This window comes from Macaca thibetana, chromosome 5 (genome assembly GCF_024542745.1).
Source record: "Macaca thibetana thibetana isolate TM-01 chromosome 5, ASM2454274v1, whole genome shotgun sequence".
Lineage (NCBI taxonomy): Eukaryota > Metazoa > Chordata > Mammalia > Primates > Cercopithecidae > Macaca > Macaca thibetana.
Window position 1 is genome coordinate 128,797,043 of NC_065582.1, and position 27,591 is coordinate 128,824,633.

The window sequence follows — 27,591 nt, forward strand, 5'->3', positions numbered from 1 at the left end:
GGCTTTTATTTGAGAAGGGGGTCTCAGTTTTGCCCAGGCTGATCACAAACTCCTGGGCTCAAGCAATCTACCACCTCAGACTTTCAAGTAGCTGGGACTACAGGCATGAGCTACAATGCCCAGCTGAATATGTATTGTTGAATACAAAAAGCAAGGGATAGAACACACCATGAAGTTTCTTTTGGGAAAGGAGTGAAATGAGATTATATGTTCGTGTTTGCCTGTATTTGGATAACAGAACACTGGAAAGATACTTAAGAAATTAACTACAGTGGTTAGCTTGTGGGGGCAAGAGAAATGGGTATGGTGGAGGAGGAATACCAGAAGTAAATATGGGGAAAATATGAAGACTTTATAAATTTTATAAATTTCGATGATGCATACATGGTTATTTATATTAATCCAGATACATTTATATATGTTTAAAATGTTTCATAAGCTAGGCATAGGGGTACATGCTATAGTCCTAGCTACTCAGGAGGCTGAGGTGGGAGGATTGTTTGAGCCCAAGAGTTCAAGGCTGCAGTAAGCTATGATCATGCCACTGCACTCCAGCTTGGGTGACAGATTGAGACCCTGTCTCAAAAAAAGATTTCATAATTTTAAAAATAGATGAGGAAAAATGGGGAAAAACAGCAGTGGCATGTAAAAAGAATCTTTAAAAACAATGTTTTACTATTCACGATAGCAAAGACATGGAATCATCCTAAAGGGCCATCAATGGCGATTGGATAAAGAAAATATGCTACCTATACACCATGGAATAGTATACGGCCATAAAAAAGAATGAGATCATGTCTTTTGCAGGAACATGAATGGAGCTGGAGGCTATTATCCTTAGCAAACTAACGCAGGAACAGAAAACCAAATTCTGCATGTTTTCATAAGTGGGAGCTAAATGATGAGAAAACATGGACATATAGAAGGGAACAATACACACTGGGTCCTACTTGAGGGAAGGACTGGGAGGAGGGAGAGGATCAGAAAAAATAACTATTGGGTACTAGGCTTAGTACCTGGGTGATGAAATAATCTATACAACACCCCCCAGCCCATGACACAAGCTTGCCTATATAACAAACCTGCACATGTACCCCTGAACCTAAAATAAATTTTAAAAAAACAACGCTGTATCCCCAGCTAAGCACAGTGTGCAATAAGAATATGATAAAGATCTACAATTCAAATATTTGAAATTTTAATTTAATCGACCTAATTTGCAGAATATATTGAGGTATTTTGTTTCTTTTTTGGGGGCTATGGGGGCATTCGATTAGAACTTTGTTATGATGGACTTTGTCTCATAGTATTGTGCACTAAACAATAATGGATGGAAAGGTTGATGGGTTAGTAAGGGGTTTAAGAAATATGGTAACGTTTTTTTTGTGGTACTGGTAGTCTGAATATATTTTGTATTCTTATACACTTGACTCAGGTCCAGTGGGTAACTGGCAGAGTTTTATAACACTGCACCCAGAAGAGCCTATGCAACATCTGTCATAACAGTTCGTTAAAGAACAGCATCAACCAGTTCTTAGAATTTTTTATTTTCCAACTTATAGTTGTCACTTTCTCCATTTATGCAAAGCATACCAATCTTTCAAGGTCATCTGAAGTCCCACTGTACTACTAAGCCTTCTGGCTGACTTCAGAACCCATTCACGTGAGCTTCTGGTGCTTGTATCCAAAATGCCTCTACAGCCTCGGTGACCCAATATGTTCTGAATTTTATACCATCTGCTCTTCACTCACAAGGCTCCGGCTATACTCTGTTGTATTCTTTAAAAACCCAAACTCATTCTTCCTCTCAAGGATTTTGCATTCATTTTTCCTTTGGAGCTATATATTCTTCTCCCAGCTCTTTGCATGGTTAATTATTTCTTATCATTTAGGTCTTGGTTTGAATGTCGCTCGCTCATAGAGGCTGTCTCTGACTTAAACGGGGACTTTCCATTACACTCTCACATTACCCAGTTTTATTTCCTTCAGAACCCTTATACCTATATGAGAATATCTTGTTTTATTTGCTTACTTGCTTACTCCCTGTCTCGCTCCTCTGCCTCTCCCACCTCATTGCATAGTGCTCCTTACTTGCAAACTAAAAGCACAGGCTCTGGGCCGGGCGCGGTGGCTCATGCCTGTAATCCCAGCAGTTTGGGAGGCCGAGGCAGGTGGATCACGAGGTCAGGAGATCGAGACCATCCTGGCTAACATGGTGAAACCCCATCTCTACTAAAAAAAATACCAAAAAATAGCCAGGCATGGTGGTGGGCGCCTATAGTCCCAGCTACTCAGGAGGCTGAGGCAGGACAACAGTGTGAACCTGGGAGGCAGAGCTTGCAGTGAGCCAAGATCGCACCACTGTACTCCAGCCTGGGCATCAGAGCAAGACTCTGTCTCAAAAAAAAAAAAAAAAAAAAAAAAAAAAAAAAAAAAGCACAGGCTCTGGAGACAGATGCCTGTCTTTGGTAGCTGTGCTGCTCACTACATTTGTGATAGTGAACACGTTGTTTATTCTATATTTACCTCACTTTCCTCATTAATAGCCCTGAATCATAAAGATAATATAAAGGCTAAGTGAGAAAATACTCGTCAAGTGCCTAGAATGGTGGTTGGCACTCAGTAGGCACTCAAATATTTTTTGAGTGAATGAATGATGCTCTAACTTTGTTTAACAGTTTTTCTTGCATCTGAGCCTCCCCCAAAAAATTACAAACTCTTAGGCCATCCGTGACCTTGCAGAGCTCCAACTATAATTTAACAAGGTCGAAGGCACATAGGTGATGAGTGAATGCTGCTTAAAATACTGAACTTACTGTAGATTGCTCAGAAACTTGTTTTGCATTCCCAAATCTCTCTGTGTTAGGGCAAAATCATCTAAGAAGGACATCATGTCACTTGCGAATTCCAGTTTCATCAGCCTACCCATCCCACGCAGTGAAGCTTCCTTGTTTGTGGTTAGGAATGCAACAAAAGGGCTTTGTTTGAATTACACCCACACACAAAACTTAGTTGGCTAAATTTTAAAATTAAACCATTTTCTGACTTACTGATATGCTCATGATGTGATGTACTTTAGGAAAATATTTCTTTATGTTCTTAAAGATCAAAGTGATCCCAAAATGTAAAATTAGCATGCCATGCTCTTTAGGAATGCTTATTAAATGTTTCCCATCATTGAAAAAGTCCATAAATAGCTGTTTAACTTTTTTTTTTAAACTCTCAAGCTACAGTGAATTATATTTTCAAAATGAGAGACTATTTTAAAAATACTTTGCTTTTCAATAGGTAATACATGCATATAGTATAAAATTTGAAAAGTTACAAAATGAAATACAGTGAAAATCAGTTTTCCTTCCCAGAGGCAGTCATTGTATCTAGTTTCTTAAGTGTCCTTCCAAAAATACTCTTTACATTAATATGTAATTAACATGTGATTATGTTTTCCCCCACATACTGTAGCAGACTGTACATGTAATTCTGCATTTTACTAGTGTAACTTAATATATTTGGAGGTATTTCCATGTCAGTATGTATAGAGATACTTCATCCTTTTTAACAGCCATTATATGGATGTACCACACTGAGTTAACTAGCCTGCTGCTAATGGGCATTTAGGTTGTCTTCCAATCTTTTGATAGATATGTTATTTTAAAAATCATTTGCTAGATGTCGCCAAGTTGGCCTTCATTCAGGTTGTACTGATATACACTGGTGGGCTATTTTTGGTCATCCTTTTCAATTCTCCCCTTATTTCATCACTTAACTCCTATCTGTACATTATGGAAGAATCTTATAAAACAAAGATTTATCTCAGAAGCCTTCTCCTAACATATGTTCTGCATCTAAAAGAAAAGTAGGGTTTTTTTTTCGTGTTTTTGTTTTTTTCAGGGCCTTTTGATTTGCTTTCTCCCCGCCCAAATCATCTTGTTCTTAATCTATTAGCACTGTGATGAAACCTGATACTCTACCCAGGGCAAATAAATAGTTACCTCTCCAACCTCCTCCAAAGAAAAAGCCCCGAAGTTGAGTTTGCTGTCTTCGTGTTGCAAGTATCGGGCCTACTTTCTAAAGCACTTATTTTATCTGTACTGTAGGAATTACTTCATTTGGTCTTTCCCGCAGAATATAAGCTCCTTAAGGGCAGATACAGTATCTTGGTCATTGTTTCTTTAAAATGTCCGTTTAAAATTTGTTTAATTTTTAATTTTCTTAAATGGACATTTAATTGTACATATTTATGGGGTACATAACGATGTTTCAATACAAATAATGTATAGTGATAAGGATAATTGAATATTTTAAAATATCAGTTTCAACTCTTCTAGTCCTCATGTACCACGTCCCTGGAGCCCGACCCCATGTGTCACCTCCCTCACTTCTCTCTCTTCCAGGTTAGGCTTCATCATGAAAACAGGACATTGGGCGTGAGGTCCCCTCAACTTTTCGTGCTACCTACTTGCTTTCACATTTGCCAGCATCCGCCTTTCTTCTATCTCAACAGCACTGGCTTTCCTCCTCCATAAGCTCATACCCTTCACCTGAGCGTTTGAATCCCATCCCTTCCTGCCTGCTCCTGAGTCTTTAAGGAGTCCTCCTCCTGTGTCCTGTGTCGTCAGATGGGCCTGTGTACGCTCTCTGCCTTACAGGCACTTGCTTAAACTTCTCATTTAAAACAAAAACAGCAGGAACAAAACCTTTTCCCTCCCTGGCTCCCTCCAGTCTTGTAGCTACCACCCTCTTCTTCCCCTTTAGAAACAGGTTTTTGAAGGAATCATCTGCCCATACTGCCTCTGGCTTATCCCTTGTTCACCTTTAGCCCCATCCTAAATCATGCCATTGCGAGGACTTGCTAGTTGCCAAGTCCAGTGGCCATGCATCTACCCTCATCACACTAACTTCTTTACAGCGTTGCAGTGGTTGACAGTTTCCTCCTCCTCCTCACTCTCCCCACTAGAAATCTGTGAGACTCCCATACTTAACTTGTTTTCCTCCCTCTTCTGTGGAAGCTTTTCTTGGGCTTTTTCCCAGGCTCCCTCTCCCCTAAATTTTGACCGTTCTCAGAGACTCGTCCTTAAACTATTTCCTTTGTCTCCCTGTTCATTCTCCCCAAGTCACTTATTTTCTCTCAAAGGCCCTGTGTTTTGTGACTCGTAAATTTCTATATGCAGCCAAGCCCTCAGTCCTCTAGTCCCTCTCCTTGCCACACCTCTCCACTGAAAGTTCCACAGGCACTCATTCACATGCCCCAGAATTAGCTATCTGCATCCTGCTCATTTCCTCTTCTCTCTCTCCACTCCCATCCCCTCCATCTAAAATGAAATAAAATAAAATAAAATAAACCATCTCTCTGGAGGCTGGAGTGCAGTGGTACACAGTCATTGCTCACTACAGCCTCGAACTCCTGGGTTCAAGTGATTCTCCTACTTCAGCCTCTGAGTAGTGGGGACTACAGGTGGATGCTACCACACCCAGCTAATTAAAAAAAAAAAATTGAGCCCCCTGCCTCAGCCTCCCAAGTAACTCGGCTTATAGGCATAAGCAAACCAGAGGGCCTATCTGGAACCCCTGAAGTTATCAGTAAACATTGTCTCACACCTCATCTCCTTGACAGGAAAAGGCATCTTTTTTCCCGTGGAGCCTATGGAATTTATCAGTTTCTATTTCTCTTGGGTGGGAAAATCTTCTTGGCATCTAGCTAGGCATGGACAGATACCGTTAGGTGATGAAGTCACTGAAAAGCCATCCTTAGTGTCACGTGGTGCTGGTCTGAGGTCACCATCCATTGGTGTCCATTGGCTTCTCAAGGCCAATACCTAGTCCCAGGGCTAATTTGTACTACTGAGAGTGATTCTGCCAAAACTCTCTTCACTAAGTAGTGGGAATCAGCAGTAGGAAGATGACAGTTTGTTCTTTCTCATCTTTCTCCTAATGTATTTTGGGCCCACTGGGGTCTAAAGTGATACATACATAAAATGCCTCTAGGTATCTCATGCAAAGAGACTTTATTTTTTCACTGAGGCTGGGTCTTTGCTATGTGATTAAGCAGTGGCATTTGTTGAGTACCTGAAGTCATATATAACTGGGTTTAAAACCTTACTCCCAGACTTACTGTGTGATTCGGGCCAGCCCCTGACGGGTTTAGAACACTAGGAAGGATTTCTAATCATTGGATAGAACAAGGTGATAAACCAGGAATCTAAGTCAGTGAGGCAGCCTATCTTCAAGGAACTGGTTGAAGATGCAGCAGCCTAGTTTCTGGGGACTTTGGTGTCCAAAATTAGAGAAGGACTAGCAGCAAGAATGCTGAATTGCTAAGATACTGAGCCATGAACCCTCAGGCTCTCTGCCTACCTGCGCTGTGAAAAAGGTTGATTCAGCCAGGCACAGTGGCTCATGCCTGTAATTCCAGCACCTTGGGAAGCCAAGGTGGGCAGATCACAAGGTCAGGAGTTCAAGACCAGCCTGGCCAATATGGTGAAACCCCATCTCTACTAAAAATACAAAAAATTAGCCAGGCTTGGTGGCACATGCCTGTAATCCCAGCTACTCAGGAGGCTGAGGCAGCAGAACTGCTTGAACCCGGGAGGCGGAGGTTGCAGTGAGCTGAGATTGTGCCACTGCACTCCAGCCTGGGCGACAGAGCAAGACTCCATCTCAAAAAAAAAAAAAAAAAAAAAAGTTGATTCAACTTGAGAAGGCTAAGGCAGGCGGATCAGTTGAGGCCAGGAGTTTGAGACCAGCCTGGCCAACACGGTGAAACCCCGTCTCTATCAAAAAAAAAAAAAAAATTTAGCCAGTCATGGTAGCGTGTGCCTGTAGTTCCAGCCTCCCACTCAGGAGGCTGAGGTAGGAGAATCACTTGAACCTGGGACACAGAGGTTGCAGTGAGCCGAGATTGCGCCACTGCACTCCAGCCTGGACAGCAGTGCTGAACTTCAAGGTTTAGTGGTTACATGGGACCTGTTAATGAAGATTAGAGAGGTATGGTGATATGGTTTGGCTGTGTCTCCATTCAAATCTCTACCAAAAAAAAATTAGCCAGTAATGGTGGCATGTGCCTGTAGTTCCAGCCTCCTACTCAGGAGGCTAAAGTAGGAGAATCACTTGAACCCGGGAGGTGGAGGTTGCAGTGAGCTGAGATCGTGCCACTGCACTCCAGCCTGGGCAGCAGTGCTAAACTTCAAGGTTTAGTGATTACATGGGACCTGTTAATGAGGATTAAAGAGGTGATATGGTTTGGCTGTGTGCCCACCAAAATCTCACCTTTAATTCCTACGTGTTGTGGGAGGGAGCCGGTGGGAGGTAATTGAATCATGGAGGCAAGTCTTTCCCATGCTGTTCTCATGATAGTGAATAAGTCTCATGAGATCTAGGTTTTAAAAAGAGGAGTTCCCCTGCACAAGCTCTCTCTCTCTTTGCCTGCTTCCATCCATGTAAGACGTGACTTGCTGCTCCTTGCCTTCTGCCATGATTCTGAGGCCTCTCCCCAGCCATGTGGAAGTGTAAGTCCATTAAGCCTCTTTCTTTTGTAAATTGCCGAGTCTCAGGTATGTCTTTATCAGCAGCGTGAGAATGAACTAATACCTATGGGGACAAGGAGGCAAACAAATTATCATATATTGGCTTCTGCTGTTGATGTCTTGATTTTGCATCTACTTCATCTCTGTAGCCCAAGCTGTGCACCTGCTCCTTTTTGTTCCTTTATAGTTTCCAGGTGGGCAAGGTCTGTTTCTTTTTGGCCTATGTTTACCCCTGTTATTTCAGGTCACAGCCACTGCTCTGATGGCTCCCTTCCTCACCACCATGGCCAGGGTCCGACAGGCTGTGACCATGGTAAGTCTCAGGCCAGACTCTGCTATAATTATTGACTCAATACCTCTCTGGGGAGCTCGGGGCCGGGCGCCTCATCAGCACCAGTGGTTCCTGCCCATTCCCATCTCCCTTATCATTTACCATCCTTCCTTTTAGAGATCTCTAAAGGCTTGTCTCCCTACCCTGTCTACTCTTCATCAACTTATTAATAATGAATGATGATAATAAGACTTAACATTTTTTGAGCTCTTACTATGGGCCAGTTGTGTTTTCTCATTTTCAATTTCACAAAACCCCTGTGAATAGGTTCAACTATAATCTGCCTTTTATAGAGAAGGAAACTCAGTGCGATTAAGAAATTTACCTGAGATCTAAAAGCTAAAACCAGTGGTATTCAGTTTAACTGGATTAGAACCCAGGTTTGTCTTATCTCAGAGCTGATAGCTTTAGCTACATTCCAGCCTCTCTTCCTCTCTTGAGAGAGAGTTGAATTTTTCTCACTTTTCCTGACCTATTTGGCAACTCAAGCATTAGTCCACCTGACTACAGGCTCCTTCAATTCAGTAAATCTTTGTTGACTGACTGTTTAAAAAACAAAAACAAAAACAAAAAAAAACTTGTATATTTGTTTCCCTTGCTTCACACAAGAACATTTTCCTATCACCCTAATCTCTCTTTAAGGAGTTGAAATATATGTGTGTGCGTGTGTGTGTGTGTGTGTGTGTTTTAAGTCATCATCCGTTTTGAGAAGCTCTTCAGTGTCTGCTGTATTTTTTAAGTTATTTTAGATTAAGATGTGGTTAATCCAGCCTCTGATTAATCTTCTCACTTTCTAGATGAGCAAAGGCTTAGCTAAGAAGGGGAAGTAACTCACATAAGGTCAGACAGCAAGTTAATAACAAAGTCAGGGCAAGAGCCCAGATCTCCTGACACCTGGTCTAGTATTTTTCTGATGTCCTAATACATTAAATTTTATTGGCTTCAGGGGAATTGTTTTTCATTTATATTACAAAAACTAATTTATTTTTTCATAGAAAAAGGATAGGTGCATTTTTAGCTACAAGGCCAAGTACAATGAGTTGGAATAACTTACAGTTATTATTTTCATCATATCCAAATGGATTCCTGGATCCCATATGTTTCTAAACTGCAGAAAAATTCTCCTACAGTCTTACAGTTCAAGAATTTTCAGCATGAAATGCCTGATAGATTACCTGACTTTTTTTGCCAAAAATAAGGCACAGCAACTCTCTCCTGACTGACCTTCTATAGTAGTGCAAGCTTCCTTCCCGAATTCATTCTTCAGTGTTGCAGTATGAAGGACACCCACATTTTCCCTTTGTCTTTGTCAATTCTTTGTGTTGTAAGGGCAGGATGTTTAAAAGTTGAAGTCATTGACTTGCAAAATGAGAAATTTTAGAGAGCACTTTGTTCTCCAGACCACGTAGCTTACAGCAGTGTTCACACTGAGGTTACTGCTAATGTTTATGCAGTTCTTACCAAGAAAGTAATAGTATCATTTATCCAGCAACAGGATATGACAGAGGACTTCAAAATCCCCAGAAAATGTTTTACCGTATATCGAAAGCCCTTTGGGAAATGGAAAGGAATTGTGGGCTCCCATTTTTATATATGGATAGATAGAGACCAAGAGGGACTAAGGCAACTCTGTGTGCTTTACATTAATAAAGTATAAAATGTTAACATGTAGGAAATCTAGGCAAAGATTATGTGAGAATTCTTTACACTAATTTTGCAACATTTTAATGCAAGTCTGAAATTATGTCAAAATAAGTAAAAATTTTTACAAGTTAAGCAGAGAATAGCAATGATTAGTCACAGAAATAAGTAGCAAAATCTTCTTCTTAGTATTGACTTGGTTGCTTTTCAATCTCTGAGGACACAGAGTGTTTGCTTCCAAATCCACAAGTCACATCGGTGAGGAGACTCAGCTGAGACTTTGGCTAACGTTGGGGGGTCCCTCCTGTGTCTCCCCAGGCGCAGTGAGCCTGCAGGCCGACCTCACTCGTGGCACACAACTAAGTCTGGGGAGAAGCAACCCGATGCCAGCATGATGCAGATATCTCAGGGTATGATCGGCCCTCCTTGGCACCAAAGCTACCATTCCAGGTAAGTTGCTATAGCTGAGACCAAAGGGTTTCTTTCTTTCTAATGTCATGTTCCCAGAAAAGAATTTTTTCTTCTCTGTTTTGAGAACATTTTTTCTTATACTCACATTAAATATTAAATCTCTATCAGCTGCTTTTCTCATCCTCTTACAGTGTTTGACGTGTATATGAGTTACCTTTATATGCTGGGCTAGATCAACTTGAAGATCAGAATTATTTGAAGCCCTGGCAGGCCATTTGAGATATTTATGGAGTCCATCAGTTCTCAGACATTTCTCCACTGATAGCACTATATTAGACAAATTGAGATTTTTCTTCCTTCATTGCTTAAGTGTGCTTTCTGCTGTAGTCAAAACCGTATCCATTTTTATTCATGTGTTTGAACTCCCCACTTGATTTTGCTCTTTCAGTTAAGGTAGTTCGTCCATCTTAGCTCCAACAGCACAACAACTGACGTACTGAGGACCACTCAGTGTATACATTATCTCATGTAGTGACTCATAGACTTCTTTAAAACAGATACAGTAGTATTAACCCCATTTTGCAGAATAGGAAATTGAAGCTTGGGGTTGGGTGCAGTGGCTCGTTCCTGTAATCCCAGCACTTTGGGAGGCCAAGGAGGGAAGATCACCTGAGGTCAGGAGTTCAAGACCAGACTGGCCAACATGGTGAAACCCTGTCTCTCCTAAAAATACAAAAATTAGCCAGGTGCGGTGGCATGAACCTGTAATCCCAGCTACTCGAGAGACTGAGGCAGGAGAATCACTTGAACCTGGGAGGTGGAGGTTGCAGTGAGCTCAGATTGTGCCACTGCACTCCAGCCTGGGTAACAGAGTGAGACTCCAGCTCAAAAAAAAAAAGGAAATTTAAACTTGGAAAGATTAGTTTGTCCAAGCGCAAACAACTGATCAGTATCCAAGTCAAGACAAATCCAAGCCAGGTTTCAAAGCTGCTGCATGTAATCAGTAGATTATACTTCCTCTGTTTTTCTAGCTACTGTCGTATGGGTGAAGGTTTGGTGAGGAAGGAGAGCCCTCACAAGTGGTTTAGGAGAGGGGTTATAGAAGGAGGGAGCACAGCCTGACCACCACCGCACATTAGAGAGAACTACGCCAGGACTCCCCTCCACTTCAGACTTGGGACCCATACAAACTGGAATCTATCTTCTCATCTCAGGGAGTCAGACTCCGTAGCTTATCACTTTTGGGAAATGCTTAGATAGAGCTAATGGTAGCAAGGGCAGGAAAATAAGGGTCACTTAGTCCTTACATACAAAGGAGGTGCAAGTGTTGGTGTGTGTGTGCATGTGTGTTGGGGGGAAGACGGGAGGCTGGAAGCTTCTGGAAGGATTACTTAATGAACAGATGGTACCTATGCATTTGGCAAGGCCAGAACTCAGTCACAGCCCTTAATGCTCATGTCTGGTCAAGTCAAGGGCCAAATCCTAGACCTCTCACTGATGAACAGTAGCTCATGGAATTGAACAGGACAAACCTTTCTCAGCATATCAGGGTAGGCTTCGGGCCACAGGAAGAGATAATGTCCTGGTTCCCTCCTGGTTACAGATGCTTCTCTCCCTTGCTCATGTCCCTCCCAATCACCCTGAAAGAAATTATTCTCACCGTCTGAGCCATCTGTTCTCAGACAGCAGGTTTCCTAGCAGTGTCTCCTGACCCTTGACAAAGGCAGACTGCTTGTGCTTTACAGGCATGGAGGTGTTGAGGGCCTTTAGAAGATAAGGTGTGTGGAGTCTAACAATGAAGGAAGAATAGCATAGTGGTAAGGGACTGGGCCTTTAAGTCAGAGGTTTAAATCTCCCCTTCCCCCTATGGTGTAAGCTTGAGCAAATCATTTAACCTTTGATCTTGGCTTCTTTTTCTGTAAAAAATAACTAGTACCTACGTCATTGGATTGTTGTGAGGATTATATAAAATAGCATATGTGCAATTCTTAAGTACACAGTAAGCACTCAATGAATGATGACTGATTATAATAATTAAGCTGAAGACTTCAGGACACCATGAAACCTGGTACTGAACTTGATAGTGAATGGCCGGCACACACTTATAAATGCAGGTGTGTATGTATTAACAGAGTGCCCTTCAACAGTGGGGTCTTTGAGTGTCCTTACTCCTAACCTTCTTACGAAGTCCTAAATCCAAAGCCATATTGTGACTTAAAAACTGTGCTGGCCCTTCAGCAGAAATAAGCGCTGCAATCAGTGCTTAGAATGACTGCTTACAGTAACTATGGTGAGCTCCGACAGGCCTCAGGGGAATGGGGCCATCAGCACCAGAAGTACAGTATTTTCAAGGCTGTACTTCTGCACCTCCTCCCCCCTCCTCAGCATCCCAGCCTCCAGAGGGCTTAGGCAGGTGGATCTGCCCTTGTGTTGTATCTACCACTCTGTCTCTCTGATTCAAGCTTCAAAATAGTTCCCCCTGACACAAGGACCGTCAGCACAAAAGCACTACATGTGGACAAAAGGAGAAAGGAAAGTTCAAATAACCCAAAACGTTACAGACGTGTGCATTCTCTCCTGCTGCAGCACAAACCACCCTGTGCTCTGTTCATTCCATGCCTGAGGCTTGCAGCTCTGGCAGAGGGCTTGGCCCATGCCAAGTTCCACCTGTGGGGTCTGATCTTGGCAGCTGCAGGTGCAGAGGCGCCCCAGGTGTGTTTCTGAGGAGAACAGTGGCATCTAGTGGTCCAGTGTGCCACATCAGGTGGCTGGTATCTCTCTGACAGCCTTAGTTTAAGTTCCAGAAACCAATCTCAGTCCTGAATTTATGGATCTGTTTCTTGTTGAGAAGCAGGCATATGAGGGGGTGAGAGGATGAGGGAGGGACAGGAGTGAAGTGAGAGAGAGAGAGAGAAAGAGAAGTATGGAGAGACTGAGACTGAAAATGTGTAATTTAACTGTGAGCTAGGTTGGATTTGGAATTTCACTGAAATTGTATTTCAGCTGCTTTCTATCAGACCCTTGACATTCTGTTTTTGCTGCCCTATGGAAATCTCACCCAAAAGTACTTTAGAAGAGTCCTTGAAAAGTTATGTAGTCCAGCCCCCTGACAAGAGGCTGAAATAGCAATATCAAATCAGTGATTCATTCATTCAACAAATCTGTATGAGCACCCACAATATCTCAGATGCTTTGTAGGTATTGGGAGTACAATGGTGAACAAGACATAAAAAGCCCCCTACACCACAATATTTGTTTCACAAAATGTGTTCCGTGGAATAACAGTCCACTAGATACTCCTTAGGAAAAAAAAGTTTCTGGGATCAAGTAAGTTTAGAAAACATCTCTTAGTATTATATATTTCTCTTTTAAAACAACACCTGAAAAATGGTTTGGGAGAACAACAGTTTATAAAAGACTCAGAAATCTTGCAGTCAATAAAATTGTTTAGCTTATTTAGGTCAGTATTTTCCAAACATATTTAATCATCTAAGGAATTAGTGTTCTGTGAGCACACTTTAGGAAATGTTTTCATACACTTTATTTTGTGCTCTATGTTTTAAATATTTTTACAATAACTTTTTTTTTTTTTTTTTTTTTTTTGCGATGGTTCTCACTGTGTAGCCCAGGCTGGGGTGTAGTGATGTGATCAAGGCTCACTCCAGCATTGACATTCTGGGCTCAAGGGATCCTCCCACCTCAGCCTCCCAAAGTGCTGGGATTACAGGCGTGAGCCACCATACCTGGTAGATACCTGTGTTTAAAATACTTTTAAACACACAAAATAGAATGATATTGTAAGAATACATATATCTACCACAGAATTAACAAGCATTTTATGTGCACTTCAGTTCTTTAAATATTATAGATACAGTTGCAGTCTCTTTCACATAACCAACGGGATATGATATAATGTCAAGTAGTGGTAAGTGCTGTGAAGAAAATAAAGCAGGGTAACAGGCACAAAGGAGAGAAGAGATACTCTTTAGTTAGTTCCAGGAGGCCCTCTCTGAATGAAAGGAGGGAGTAAGCCAGGTGAAGAGCATTCCAGGTGGTGGGTGCAGTGAGTACAAAGACTCTGAGACCCTGAGATAGGAACAAATTTCCTGGGTTTGAGTTTCAGCAGGGATACTATTATGCTGGAGTGCAGGGTGCAAGAAGAAGAGCGAAAGAAAAAGGCTGGAGAAGTAGTCAGACCATGGTAAGAACTTTGATCCACTCAAGATGCACCCCTCTTGACAGTAAGGCTGGTTTTATGTGAGTTGGAATTGTTGCAGGATTGAGAACCTTCATTCCAAGTTTTCTTACCCATCGCTAAAAGTGCCATTTTGGAGGTATCAATGGCAAAGGTAATAAAAATGAATATTTCCAGACAACAGTGGAAGAACTTATCCTAGAGAGTGATATCAGCGCCTGTATTCCCCAGGCAGCTTGGGAATGGTAATTCCGAAGGGACAGAACCCTCTATGGGTAGGAGGGAGAGCACCTGTCAGAGGCCTTCCATGGCCTTTCTACCTTAGGTTTGCTACAGGAAGGAACCCACTATACCCTTGCACTGGTCTGATTCTAGAGATATGTGTAACAGAGATTTCATATTTATATACACCATCTATATTTTAAGGTATGTTAGACCATGGCTCACACCTGTAATCCCAGCACTTTGGGAGGCCAAGGAGGGTGGATCATTTGAGGTCAGGAGTTTGAGACCTGCCTGGCCAACATGGTGAAACCCCGTCTCTACTAAAAATACAAAAATTTGCTGGGTGTGGTGGCACACACCTGTAATCCCAGCCACTTGGAGGGCCGAGGCAGGAGAATCACTTGAACGTGGGAGAGAGCGGTTGCAGTGAGCCAAGATCACGCCACTGCACTCCAGCCTGGGCGACAGAGCGAGACTCTATCTCAAAGAAAAGAACAAACAAACAAACAAAAAAAGATATGTTAAGGATAGTATTTTCCCCACTCAGTAGTGTTTCAGTTAACTATCAGTTTATTTACTTTGATTTGTTGTGTGTGTTCCTAAGTTAGATTTGAATTATCCTTTCAATGAAAGACTGCTAAAATTCTCAGCAGTTGGGAGGATTACCTAATGTTTCCTACCTTCATAGAAATGGTGAATGAAACTGCCCTTATGGGGTTCCATTTCCCCTGGAAGTATTAGCTCTAAAAAGGAAGCAGACTGGGTCATACAAGATTATCCACAACAAGGCTGTCTAATGCCTCTTTAGTACAACCTCTTTATTTAGAAAGGAATGAAGAAATTCGGGGTAGAGGGTAGAATCTTTGACATATGCCATGCCATTGAGTACCGGGTCTGATTTCCCTGATCTGGCTGGTTTGGGAGCTATTTCCTTCCTTTCTCCCTTGAATTTATACCTATCCATCCCAAAGTAGGATGTGCCATTCAGTAAGCTGACTTTCTCTGATACAGAAAAATTACATTCCTGAGGAGAGCTGCTGAAAGTGTGGTCCTTCTTTTCCTTAAATTCCAGCACAAATTTTGACTCAGAATATGGTTCTTCTAGTCTCAACATATTATCTGGAGATATTCCAGCCACAAGGCATTATCACATACTTGGCCAATAAGACACTACATTTATTTACATGTGATCTAGAAATATAAGAATACATCATGAATTTTAATAGGGTTGAAATGCCTATCCATTTAAAAATAGAAAATCTTGGGCAAGAACTTCTAGTGATTTACCCTTCTTTAGAGAACAGTGAGTCACAAACATTGGAACTACTTATTCCTTCCTATATGCCCTCCCCATGTGTATTTATAGAGAGACAGAGACAGACATGTTTTAGAGCAGTTTTAGTTTCACAGTGAAATTGAACAGAAAGTCCAGAGATTTCCCATATAGTCCCTGTCCCCATACATGCATAGCCTCCTCCATTATCAGCAGCCCCCACCAGAGTAGTACATTTCTTACAACTGATAAACCTACATTGACACATCATAATCACCCAAAGTCCATAGTTTATATTAGGGTTCACTGTTGCTGTTGTGCATTTTGTAGGTCTGGACAAATGTATAATGGCATGTATCCACCATTATAGTATCATACAGAATAGTTTCACTGCCCTAAAAATCCTCTGTGCTCCACCCGTTCCTCCTTGCATCGCCCCTAAGACCTGGCAACCACTGATCTTTTTATTGTCTCCATTGTTTTGCCTTTTCCAGAATGTCAGTCATGTAGTTGGAATCATATGGTTTGTAGCCTTTTCAGACTGGCTTCTTTCATCTAGTAAAATACATTTTAGTTTCCTTCATTTTTTTTTCATGGCTTGACAGCATTTTCTTTTTTTAAGTAATGAATAATATTCCATTGTGTAGATATACCACAGTTTATTCACCTACTCAGGACAGCCTTGTTGCTTCCATGTTTTGGCAATTATGAATAAAATTGCTGTAAACATCCATGTGTGGGTTTTTGTGTGGACATGAGTTTTCACCTCCTTTGGATAAATGCCAAGGAATGTGATCACTGGACCTTATGGTAAGAGTATGTTTAATTTTGTAAGAAACTGCCAAACTTCTTTTAAAAGTGGCTGTGCCATTTTGCATTACCACCCGCAATGAATGAGAGCTTCTCTTGCTCCACATCCTCACCAGCATTTGGTGTTGCCAATGTTCTGGATTTTGGCTGTTCTAATAGGTGTGTAGTGGTATCTTGGTTTGGTTTGGTTGTTTTTTGTTTTTGCGTATGACACAGCCCTCAGGAGGTCCTGAGAACATGTTCCCCAGTATCTTGTTGTTTTAATTTGTAATTTCCTAGTGACTTAGGATGACAGCCTTTTCATTTGCTTATTCGCCATCTGTATATCTTCTTAGGATGTCTTTGGCCAGTTTTTAAATCAGGTTGCTTTCTTATTGTCGAATTTTAAGTGATTTTAATATATATATATATAGAGAGAGAGTTTATAAGTAATTTTATTTTGAGACAACTGTCTGGAGTTTACAATGCCATGATTGATAGTCTTTTTCCTCTTCTCCAGATGGGCTCTGAAAACCATCTGGAGGAGCTTGTAAATGAGAAGGCCTTGCCCTCCTAAATGTATGAGGAGGCTTTGCTTTGGCTTTTGGAAGTCATCCACAGGTGATGGAATCCCAGCACCCAAGAGCCCCTATGATTAAGCCTTCTGATAAAGCTTCCCTTTCCTTCCCTCTTTCCCCTTCTCTCTGCCTCTCATGAGCTTTTTCTGACTCTAATTTCTCTCATTCAGCTTTGTGTTTAGCTTTCTTACCACAAACAAATTGTTTCTAGTGCAGTTGAGATTCCAGGAAGATTGCCAGGATGTATCCTTCAATTCCATAAAAAGGAAAGATATTAACTAAAAACATACACATGTGCACACAAAGTCTCCTTCACCCATGCCTATTCTCTTACTAAGCTTTTCTCCTCTTCACACAAACAACCCCAGCAGATACACAATTTCGGTCTCAATCACTCTTCCACCTCTCTCATTTCTTGGCGCATGCGGAATGTCATTTCCAGCATGCAGCAAATCACATCAAAGTGCTGCCTGTGCCCAAAGGCCACATGGCTTCCTCTGAGCTCCTCATTCCTCCTTGCTAGCCTGGGTGATTAATTGGAGGCAAATAGGTTAGAGTGTTGGGCAGTTACTCCTAGCGATGACAAACAAGGAGGCTGAGCAAGGCCCAAATATGGCCCTTTTTACCCACCCTTCCAAACACCAAACCTCTTGCACAAGAGAACATTTATAAGCTGGGTCCTCTGCCTGTAAGCCTACTAAATGATAACAGCTCAGTGGTGCTGACTGCTTTGTCTCCCTTTCTTCCAGCTCCTCTACTAGTGACCTCTCCAACTATGACCATGCCTATCTAAGGCGGAGCCCTGACCAGTGCAGCTCTCAGGGGAGCATGGAGAGCCTGGAGCCCAGTGGGGCATACCCACCCTGTCATCTTTCCCCTGCCAAGTCCACCGGCAGCATTGACCAGCTCAGCCACTTCCATAACAAGAGAGACTCGGCTTACAGCTCTTTCTCCACCAGTTCTAGCATCCTGGAGTATCCGCCCCCTAGCATCTCTGCCCGGGAGCGTTCAAGCTCCATGGACAATACTTCTGCTCGAGGTGGCCTCCTTGAAGGGATGAGGCAGGCAGATATTCGCTATGTCAAGACAGTCTATGACACCCGGAGGGGAGTCTCCGCAGAGTATGAGGTGAACTCTTCAGCCCTGCTGCTTCAAGGTAGGGAGGCCCGAGCCTCAGCAGATGGTCAGGGCTATGATAAATGGTCTAATATTCCTCGGGGCAAGGGAGTGCCACCCCCATCCTGGAGCCAGCAGTGCCCCAGTTCCTTGGAGACTGCCACGGACAACCTTCCTCCTAAGGTGGGTGCACCCCTGCCTCCAGCTCGGAGTGACAGTTATGCAGCATTTCGGCACCGTGAGCGGCCCAGCTCCTGGTCTAGCCTTGATCAGAAACGGCTCTGCCGGCCTCAGGCAAACTCTTTAGGCTCCCTGAAGTCTCCATTCATAGAGGAGCAGCTGCATACTGTGCTGGAGAAGAGTCCAGAGAACAGCCCCCCAGTGAAGCCCAAGCATAACTATACCCAGAAGGCCCAACCTGGCCAACCTCTGCTGCCGACCAGCATCTACCCTGTACCTTCCCTGGAGCCACACTTTGCCCAGGTGCCTCAGCCTTCTGTGAGTAGCCACGGTCTGGTGTACCCTGCACTGGCCAAGGAGAGTGGATACATAGCCCCTCAGGGAGCGTGCAACAAGATGGCTACCATTGATGAGAATGGGAACCAGAATGGATCTAGCAGGCCTGGGTTTGCCTTTTGCCAGCCCTTAGAACATGACTTGCTGTCCCCAGTGGAGAAGAAACCAGAAGCTACAGTCAAGTATGTCCCCTCCAAAGTCCATTTTTCTTCAGTGCCTGAAAATGAGGAGGATGCCTCCCTGAAGAGACATCTCACACCTCCCCAAGGCAACAGCCCACATTCCAATGAGAGAAAGAGCACCCACAGCAACAAACCATCTTCTCATCCCCACAGCCTCAAATGCCCTCAGGCTCAGGCCTGGCCAGCGGGTGAAGACAAGAGATCTTCCAGGCTCTCAGAGCCTTGGGAGGGTGATTACCAGGAAGACCACAATGCCAACCTCTGGAGGAGGCTGGAGAGAGAAGGCCTAGGCCAGAGCCTGTCAGGCAACTTTGGCAAGACCAAGTCAGCCTTCTCATCTCTCCAGAACATTCCTGAGAGTCTGAGAAGACACAGCAGCCTGGAGCTAGGCCGGGGAGCCCAGGAGGGTTACCCGGGAGGCAGGCCCACCTGTGCAGTCAACACCAAGGCAGAAGACCCTGGGAGGAAAGCCGCTCCTGACCTTGGGAGCCATCTGGACCGGCAGCTTTCCTACCCGCGGCCCGAGGGGAGGACCGGTGCCTCGGCCTCTTTCCACAGCACAGACCCAAGGCCTGAAGAGCTGCCTGCCGCCTCGCACCCGCACACATCCAGTCTCGGCCGGAGGGGGCCCGGCCCAGGCAGCGCCTCGGCTCTTCAGGGCTTTCAGTACGGGAAGCCCCACTGCTCGGTGCTGGAGAAGGTCTCCAAATTCGAGCAGCGAGAGCAAGGGAGCCAGAGACCGAGTGTGGGCGGCTCCGGTTTTGGCCAGAACTATAGGCCCCACAGGACAGTCTCAACTTCCAGTACTTCTGGGAATGACTTCGAGGAGGTAAAAGCCCACATCCGTTTCTCTGAGTCAGCTGAACCCCTAGGCAACGGGGAGCAGCACTTCAAAAACGGGGAGCTGACGTTGGAAGAGGCTTCCCGGCAGCCCTGTGGTCAGCAGCTGAGCGGAGGAGCCTCGGACAGCGGCCGTGGCCCCCAGAGGCCGGATGCTCGGCTCCTCCGCAGCCAGAGCACCTTCCAGCTCTCCAGCGAGCCAGAGAGGGAGCCCAAGTGGCGGGACAGGCCCGGCTCGCCCGAGTCGCCCCTGCTGGATGCCCCCTTCAGTCGCGCCTACCGGAACAGCATCAAGGATGCTCAGTCTCGTGTCTTGGGGGCCACTTCCTTTCGACGCCGAGACCTGGAGCTGGGGGCGCCTGTGGCATCGAAGTCCTGGCGGCCGCGGCCTTCCTCGGCCCACGTGGGGCTGCGGAGCCCCGAGGCGCCGGCTTCCGCCTCCCCGCACACGCCCCGGGAGCGGCACAGTGTGACCCCTGCAGAGGGCGACCTGGCCAGGCCCGTGCCCGCTGCCGCCCGGAGAGGGGCTCGCCGGCGCCTGACTCCCGAGCAGAAGAAGCGCTCCTACTCCGAGCCCGAGAAGATGAACGAGGTGGGGGTCGCGGAGGAGGCCGAACCAACATCCCTGGGCCCGCAGAGGAATGGGATGCGTTTCCCGGAGAGCAACGTGGCCGACCGGCGCCGCCTCTTCGAGCGCGATGGCAAGGCCTGCTCCACGCTCAGCCTGTCGGGGCCCGAGCTGAAGCAGTTCCAGCAGAGCGCCCTGGCCGACTACATCCAGCGCAAGACCGGCAAGAGGCCTACCTCCGCCGCCGGCTGCAGCCTCCAGGAGCCCGGGCCACTGCGCGAGCGCGCCCAGAGTGCCTACCTCCAGCCTGGCCCCGCGGCGCTCGAACCCTCCGGCCTCACCTCAGCCTCCAGCTTGAGCTCGCTGCGGGAGCCCAGCCTGCAGCCCCGCAGGGAGGCCACACTCCTGCCGGCCACAGTTGCAGAAACCCCGCAGGCTCCCCGAGATCGCAGCAGCTCCTTTGCCGGTGGCCGCCGCCTCTGGGAACGGCGATGCGGGGACCCACAGGTCCCAAGGGAGCTGCTCAGTGGAGCAAACGGTGGAACAAGGGGCACCCAGAGAGTGGATGAGACCCACAGGGAGCCATCCTCCTGGGGGGCCAGGGCTGGGAAGTCCATGTCAGCTGAGGACCTGCTGGAACGCTCAGACGTCCTCGCCGGCCCTGTCCACGTGAGGTCCAGGTCATCTCCCGCCACTGCGGACAAGCACCAGGTATGTGCAACCAGCAAGTCCTGGCCTCGGACTGTCCCTTCCTCCCTAGAAGCTTTAATGGGGCTCCCCAATCCCCCACACTTTCACTCCCTCTCCCAGTTCAGTTTTCCTTGTGAAAACAGAAAAGTAGCATTTGTTTTCATGAGTTGAGTTTCTCAAGTGTCCCTGCCTGGTTTCCTTATAAAGATATAGGTATCTAGATTACCTATATTGTTATACAGATTATCTATCTATCTCCTTTTTAGGAAGTCACCACCTCTCAATGCAAAAATGCAAGGTTAGGAAAAATTAGGGATTATCTTTTTTGTTTTTTGTTTTTTAATGGATTAGAGTGTGGATCTGAGTATTTAAAACGTTTTAGCTTTGCACCCTTTCTGTTTCTATTAGACTTTGCATCTACAAAATAGCTAGAGTGATTGACATTGATAGTCATTGGTTATTGAATTCCTGGCCCTCAGCTATGTGTGTGGCAGGTCCTGAGCTAAGTGTAATCTACATTTATTATTTCATTTAACCCTCACGATAATCCTGTGCAGTAGAGTATATTATACATGTCAGACCCCTGTGTCTGAGACTCCCACCTGAGCTCTTTCTGTGCATTATCCTGGTGAGGAGAGAAAATAAAAACTCAAAATCTCACATAAAAGGATTTTCTAATAAAGGCACCAAATGCTGCAAGGGTTATAAAGTACTTTCCCCTGAAAATTTTAAGCAATGCTAGGAATAGAAGCTGAGCATTCTGACTCCTAGGAGCCTATTAATTTCCCCAATTCTTAGCCTATCCTCAGGCTTCACTTGCACTGGAGATCAGTGGCCTGCCTCATGCTTCCCTTCCCACCAAAGAAAATAATAGGAATCACATACCTGTTAGCACAGGGAAGGAAGAACTCTGCTCCACTGCCTCCTCTCAGATTCTGCTGTTTTCCCTTTCAGAGAAGTCAGCCATTCAGCAAGCATCTGTAGAGCATGTGTTGTATGAAAAATGCTGTGTTACAGCATCAAAGGATACACAAAGGAAAAAAAAGGCTCATGCCTTTCTGGGGTTCACAATTAAGCAAGGAATACGGCCTTACATATATAAATAATTCTAATATGACTAGTGAATGTTTTGGGAATGGTGATCAATAATATGCTATGTTAAGGAAAGTGATTAATTCTGAGGTGATCTGAAAGTACTTCTCCTGAAGGTAAATGGGATTTGGGGCCAGGATGTAAAAGATGGGCATGATGACAAGAGATTAGGCGAGAGGGAATACATTGATCGGAAGAAACCAGTTGAGACAAAGATTCAGCAGTTACTGGCTGAGAAGTTTGCTGCACTCTAGCACACACATACAAACACCCTTCTGAGAGAAAATACTGTCCCTTCCCAGATGTTTTCTGTTTAGAATTGTACAGAAATATATTCTCCCAGTATAAACCCCCGACAAATGTAGAGGCAGCTTCCCATAAGCCTTCAGTAGCTTTTTCCTCCTTCAGAATGAACACAGCTAATTCTGACTCCCTATCCTACCAATAACACACATTTAAAATCCATATATGTAACACGCAATTTCATCTAGCTTGATAGATTTTAGCAACTTAACTGCATAGCAGTCTAAACACCCTCCTTTCTCTCCCCGTGTTTTAAAGAAAATAGAAATGCTTAGGTGAAAACCAAATCATTATTGTTTATTCCCCATTAGATATTGTTATTTTGTCTTAGAGGTTGGTTGGATGGCTATGAATGTTATTTTATCTTTTCCCCCAAATATTTCTTAAGCCTGGTTGATTAAGAAATAAAGCTAAAACATGGGTGTTAAGGGAAGTGAAGAGATTCCTCCAAATCCCAATTAAATACTTTGTATTATTTGGGAAACTTTTTAGAAAGACAAGTGAATACAGAACAGTACTTGGGTACCCTTTTCATAAAGGGAATGCCATATTTAGATGTTATTTAATTTGGGGAATATGCAGGCAGAGGGGGAAATATTTCCAAATGAAATACTTCTTTTGTACTGCTTTGCTCCAACAAATTCTGAAATTTCTGAACAATGCATCGTCTCTTATATTGTCACTGTGCCAGGACTGCATTCTTGAACTTCCTCCTGGTCTCCTGCACAGCAGCCAGACCTACGCTGACTGGAGAAGCATCTCACGGCAAGGTGGTCTGCTCCTTGCATCCTCTTCGGCATCTGCCTTATTTGTAGTTATGATGAGTTAAAAATAAAACAAAGTTATTCTCACCACATAACTATTGTGGTTATTTTATATATATATATATATATATATTTCCTATTGAATACATTTCAAGAACATTACCAGTAAGCTTTTGGGAAGGTTTGTTAATCATTTTTCTCATCCTTGCTTTAGAGAATTCTGACAAGTTAAGTGACCTTGTAGAGGCTGTCTGCCTGAGTTAAAACCAAAATGTGGAGTGTGTTTCTGCTGCTGGCTTAGTTGATGCTATCTCCAACAAATGCTGCTTGCTCTTACCAGTCAGATGCGGACAGGGCAGGATTTTACAAGTTTTTGACAAGGATTTAGCTCTTTTTCAAAATTCTCATTAGTGAGGCCTTTCTGCCTCCAAAAACAAAGTCATCATGGAAATCAGTTCCTCTGTATATGACAATTGATCCATCTCTGGCCTGAAATAATGACTGCAGGAGGCTACCATTTTGAACTACTTGTAGCCTGAGACCTTCTCATATATTTGGCAGGTCTGGCCTTTCCTCAGCCAGCTTGAAATCCTCTCTGAAACATGCAACCCTCCATTTTCTTCTCTGTAATTCTTCTTCATTGCAGAATAAATAGATACTAGTGGTGCAGCTTAAGTGCACATCAGACTCTTGCCTGTTACCACTTTCTTTCTGTGAGACCTTGGAAAGCTTAACCTGTTAAAAGTGGGTAGGACCTGCAAAGCTACAGAAAGATATCCAACATTTCTGCCTTAGAGACAGAAATGTGTATCTGTTCATTGCATAGATTTAAAATATAGTAGAGCCTATAAAGAGAAACCCTTGGAGAAATAAGATTACTGGTGGGGATTTTTCCCCCAGATGCTAAGTTAGAGACTTCTCTGGTTCTCACAGTATTTTGTCTGATGTATAACATAATCACTGTGAGATGCTGTGACAAACCTTATTGAATTGCTGAGGAAATTGCTCAATGCATGGAACCACAGTATTGGAATATAGACTTGATTCTGTGGAATGCAACTTGTAAATCTTTTTTAATACCTTTCTACACGCACACATTTAAGCTTATACAAAACAGAATCGACTTTCCACAAAATGTGAAGACACAAATAGCTAACAATAATCAAAATTTTGCTATGTGCCAGTCATTGTGTTGTGTTTTATAAGTATAAAGTTAGTCTTGGCTGGGTGCTGTGGTGCACACCTGTAATCCCAGCACCTTGGGAGGCCAAAGTGGGTAGATAGCTTGAGGCCAGGAGTTCGAGATCAGCCTGGCCAACATGGCAAAACCCCATCTCTACTAAAAATACAAAAATTAGCTAGGCATGGTGGTGTGCATCTGTAGTCCCAGCTACTTGGGAGACTGAGGCATGAGAATTGCTTGAACTCAGGAGGCAGAGGTTGCAGTGAGCTGACATCGCGCCACTGCCCTCCAGCCTGGGCAACAGAGCGAGACTCTGTCTCAAAAAATAAAATAAAATAAAATTAGTCCTCACATCTGTGCAATGAGGTAAATACTATTATTATCTCTAAGTTACAGAAGAATGAACCAAGTCACAAAGAGGATACAAAATTTGCCCAAAGTAGTAAGGTGAGGTTTTGACCCCATACTGCCTGACTGCAGAGTCTTTAAGTCAATATACCATGCCATCTCCTTGAATAAAAAGAGGCTGGGAATGGGGAAAGAGAGGCAAGAGTTAAACGTTCTGTATCTGAAAATATCAGCCAATGAATTTATTTCATTTTAACATTTATTGATTACTATTTCAGTCATGCATCATATAATGGTCAAGGATGGACCAGATATGCGACAGTGGTCCCATAAGATTATAATACCATACTTTTACCGTACCTTCTCCATGTTTAGAAACAAAAATACATATCATTGTGTTGCAACTGCCTACAGTATTCAGTACAGTAATATGCTGTACAAGTTTGTAGCCTAGGAGCAATAGGCCTATACCATATAGCCTAGGGATGTAGTAGTCTATGTCATCTGGTTTCTGTAAGCACACTCTATGATGTTTGCACAAGGACAAAATTGCCTAATGATGCATTTCTCAGAACATATCCCTGTTGTTAAGTGACACATGACATCAGATTTTTCATAAGGATTTCTAGTTAATTTTAGTAGTTACTTGAAATATTCTAAAGTAGGTGAATATTGTTGTCTTCACATTTCATCAGTGACAGAGATATTGAGATAACTAACTTGCAACCCAAAACAAGAGGACTGAGATTCAGTAGACTTTAGATTTACATTATTATTATTATTATTATTATTATTTTTGGAGACGGAGTTGCGTGATCTCAGCTCACTGCAAGCTCCGCCTCCCGGGTTCACGTCATTCTCCTTCCTCAGCCTCCCGAGTACCTGGGACTACAGGCGTCTGCCACCATGCCCAGGTAATTTTTTTTGTACTTTTAGTAGAGACAGGGTTTCACCGTGTTAGCCAGGATGGTCTCGATCTCCTGACCTCGTGATCCGCCCGTCTCCGCCTCCCAAAGTGCTGGGATCACAGGCGTGAGCCACCGTGCCCAGCTGATTTACATTATTAAGTATGCTAAGAATTGGTGTATTTTTAAGTCAATTTTGAGATAATTAACAAAAATAAATTAGACAAGAAGTTGGTATAATTCTATGCCTAGTATTTTTCCCATAGCCACTGCTTTTTTGCTGTAATTGCCATAATAAGTACTTTGTACTTCTTACCAGTTCACAGAAAATTTAAGTCTTGACAGTGAATATATGCTTAAATTAAAGCAAGAAATGCAACAGGAATTTATCTTCTTGGACTTGTATCAGATTGGGAAGATATTTTCCTTTGTCCAAGTGGTATTTTGATTGACAGAAGATTGAGAGAATTCTCTCAATCATTTATTACTGGGTCTAATTCCTTTATTTTACCCACATCCACATAAATAGTTTAAGCTTGATATTGTAGGGGCCAAATCATGTGAATACAGAAGTTAGATTCATTGTCAAACTGAAATGCAAAGGATATAATAGGATATGAATATATATTTATACTTTACTGTGTTAGGAGCTCACATGGGACCTAGGCTTTTCCAATTAATTATTGGCAAAGTGGCACATTCATGTCAACATAGGGAAAAGTGGTGGGAAAAGACTTTTAAAGGACCATAAATTTCATGGAGAGCAGGAATTCTCATTCCCTACAATGATACTTGAGTGAATCAGAACACTATGGAATTCATTTTTCTCAAGCCATTCAAGTCTGATTGCATCCAGCCCAGCTGCCATTCAACCTGTAAAGATTCCATGGCAAGACCTTGGGCTTTGAGATCATGGCTTGAATCATAGTTTCTCCACTTACTTAACTGTGGGCAAGATATGTCACCTCGCTGAGCTGCAATTACATACCCCGCTTCCAATTGTTATAGATTAAGTTACAAAAAACAAAAAGTCAAGTGCCTAATATTCCAGGCATATAATTTGTTGGTGCAAGGTACTTAGCAGAGTGTCTGGTACACAGTAAATACCCACTACCTGTAGCTGCAATTATGAATAATGTTCAGGGGTTTGTTTCTTCTGCCTGCTATCACCTTTGACCCTTTCCATTGCTTATTAGTTTCTCAGCCACTAAACAAAAACAATGAGGAACGGGGTGAAGAGCAGTTAACCCTTTGGGCAGGGTTAAATGGCAAAATAAATTACTGAAATTAAGTTAGAGATTATATATGGATTTATTTTTTTCTGGTTTTTGCCTGTCTCCTGTCATAAATAATTGGGAGTTGAATGTATTATCATCAATAGCAACATCATCATCTTCATCATGGACCTGAACACAGGGACCAAATTGTATACTGTCAAAAACTGACAACCCTTTCAGGACCCCAGTATATACCCTCATTGATAAAAAACAACTACCCCTGAAAAGTCCCTAGAGTTATTGATCTCACATGTGAGTGAACTTTTTCCCAGAACTTATTGCAACCCAATTACAATCCAAATTCATATCTTCACTAATTGTAACTAAGAACATTTGAGATTTTTGCAAAATGTAATAGTCTATCCTTTCCCGTCATCTCTCATATTTCCCTATTGCCATTTGAAAAGTTTGACCCATTGAATTCATTGTCTTCGTTACCCTATTTCAAGTTTAGCAGTTGTTTTGAACTCTGGAGATAATCGTTAGGAGACTTCTCTTACTTAGGAAACATCCTTGTTAGAGGAGGCACCTGGTGAGACAGACTGAAGTTCAAATTCTGACTCTGCCACTTTTTTTTTTTAAATCTTCAGCTTATCTCCTGCATCGATGCCATGGGATTATGTAAGAGTGCCACCACGTGGCCTGACAATAGTAGGTTGCCAGTAAATAGGTGTTTCTTCTCCTTTTTACCCCACCCCCTTGGTAAATTTAAACACCTGTTTATTGGCAGTAATGCTGTGTCTTTCTTGTGTTTCAAGGATGTGCTTTTGGGGCAAGACAATGGCTTTGGTCTTGTGAAGGATCCATGTTATTTGGCTGGTCCTGGATCTAGGTATGTACG

General features: G+C 43.4%; 1 protein-coding gene across 11 annotated transcripts in view; it reads left to right on the forward strand.

The window, feature by feature from the left end:
• The window catches only part of SHROOM3 (shroom family member 3), a 350,091-nt gene that overhangs the window by 292,678 nt on the left and 29,822 nt on the right, over positions 1–27,591 (forward strand). For 8 of the 11 annotated variants that reach the window (XM_050790811.1, XM_050790812.1, XM_050790813.1 and 5 more), the window contains 3 exons: positions 9,814–9,945; positions 17,716–20,899; positions 27,509–27,582. In XM_050790811.1, the coding sequence (XP_050646768.1) occupies positions 9,814–9,945; positions 17,716–20,899; positions 27,509–27,582 (3,390 nt within the window). Of the gene's footprint in view, positions 1–6,759; positions 7,837–9,813; positions 9,946–16,829; positions 17,010–17,715; positions 20,900–27,508; positions 27,583–27,591 lie in introns of those variants that run through there. The other 3 variants (XM_050790819.1, XM_050790818.1, XM_050790821.1) reach the window with 3 other exon arrangements.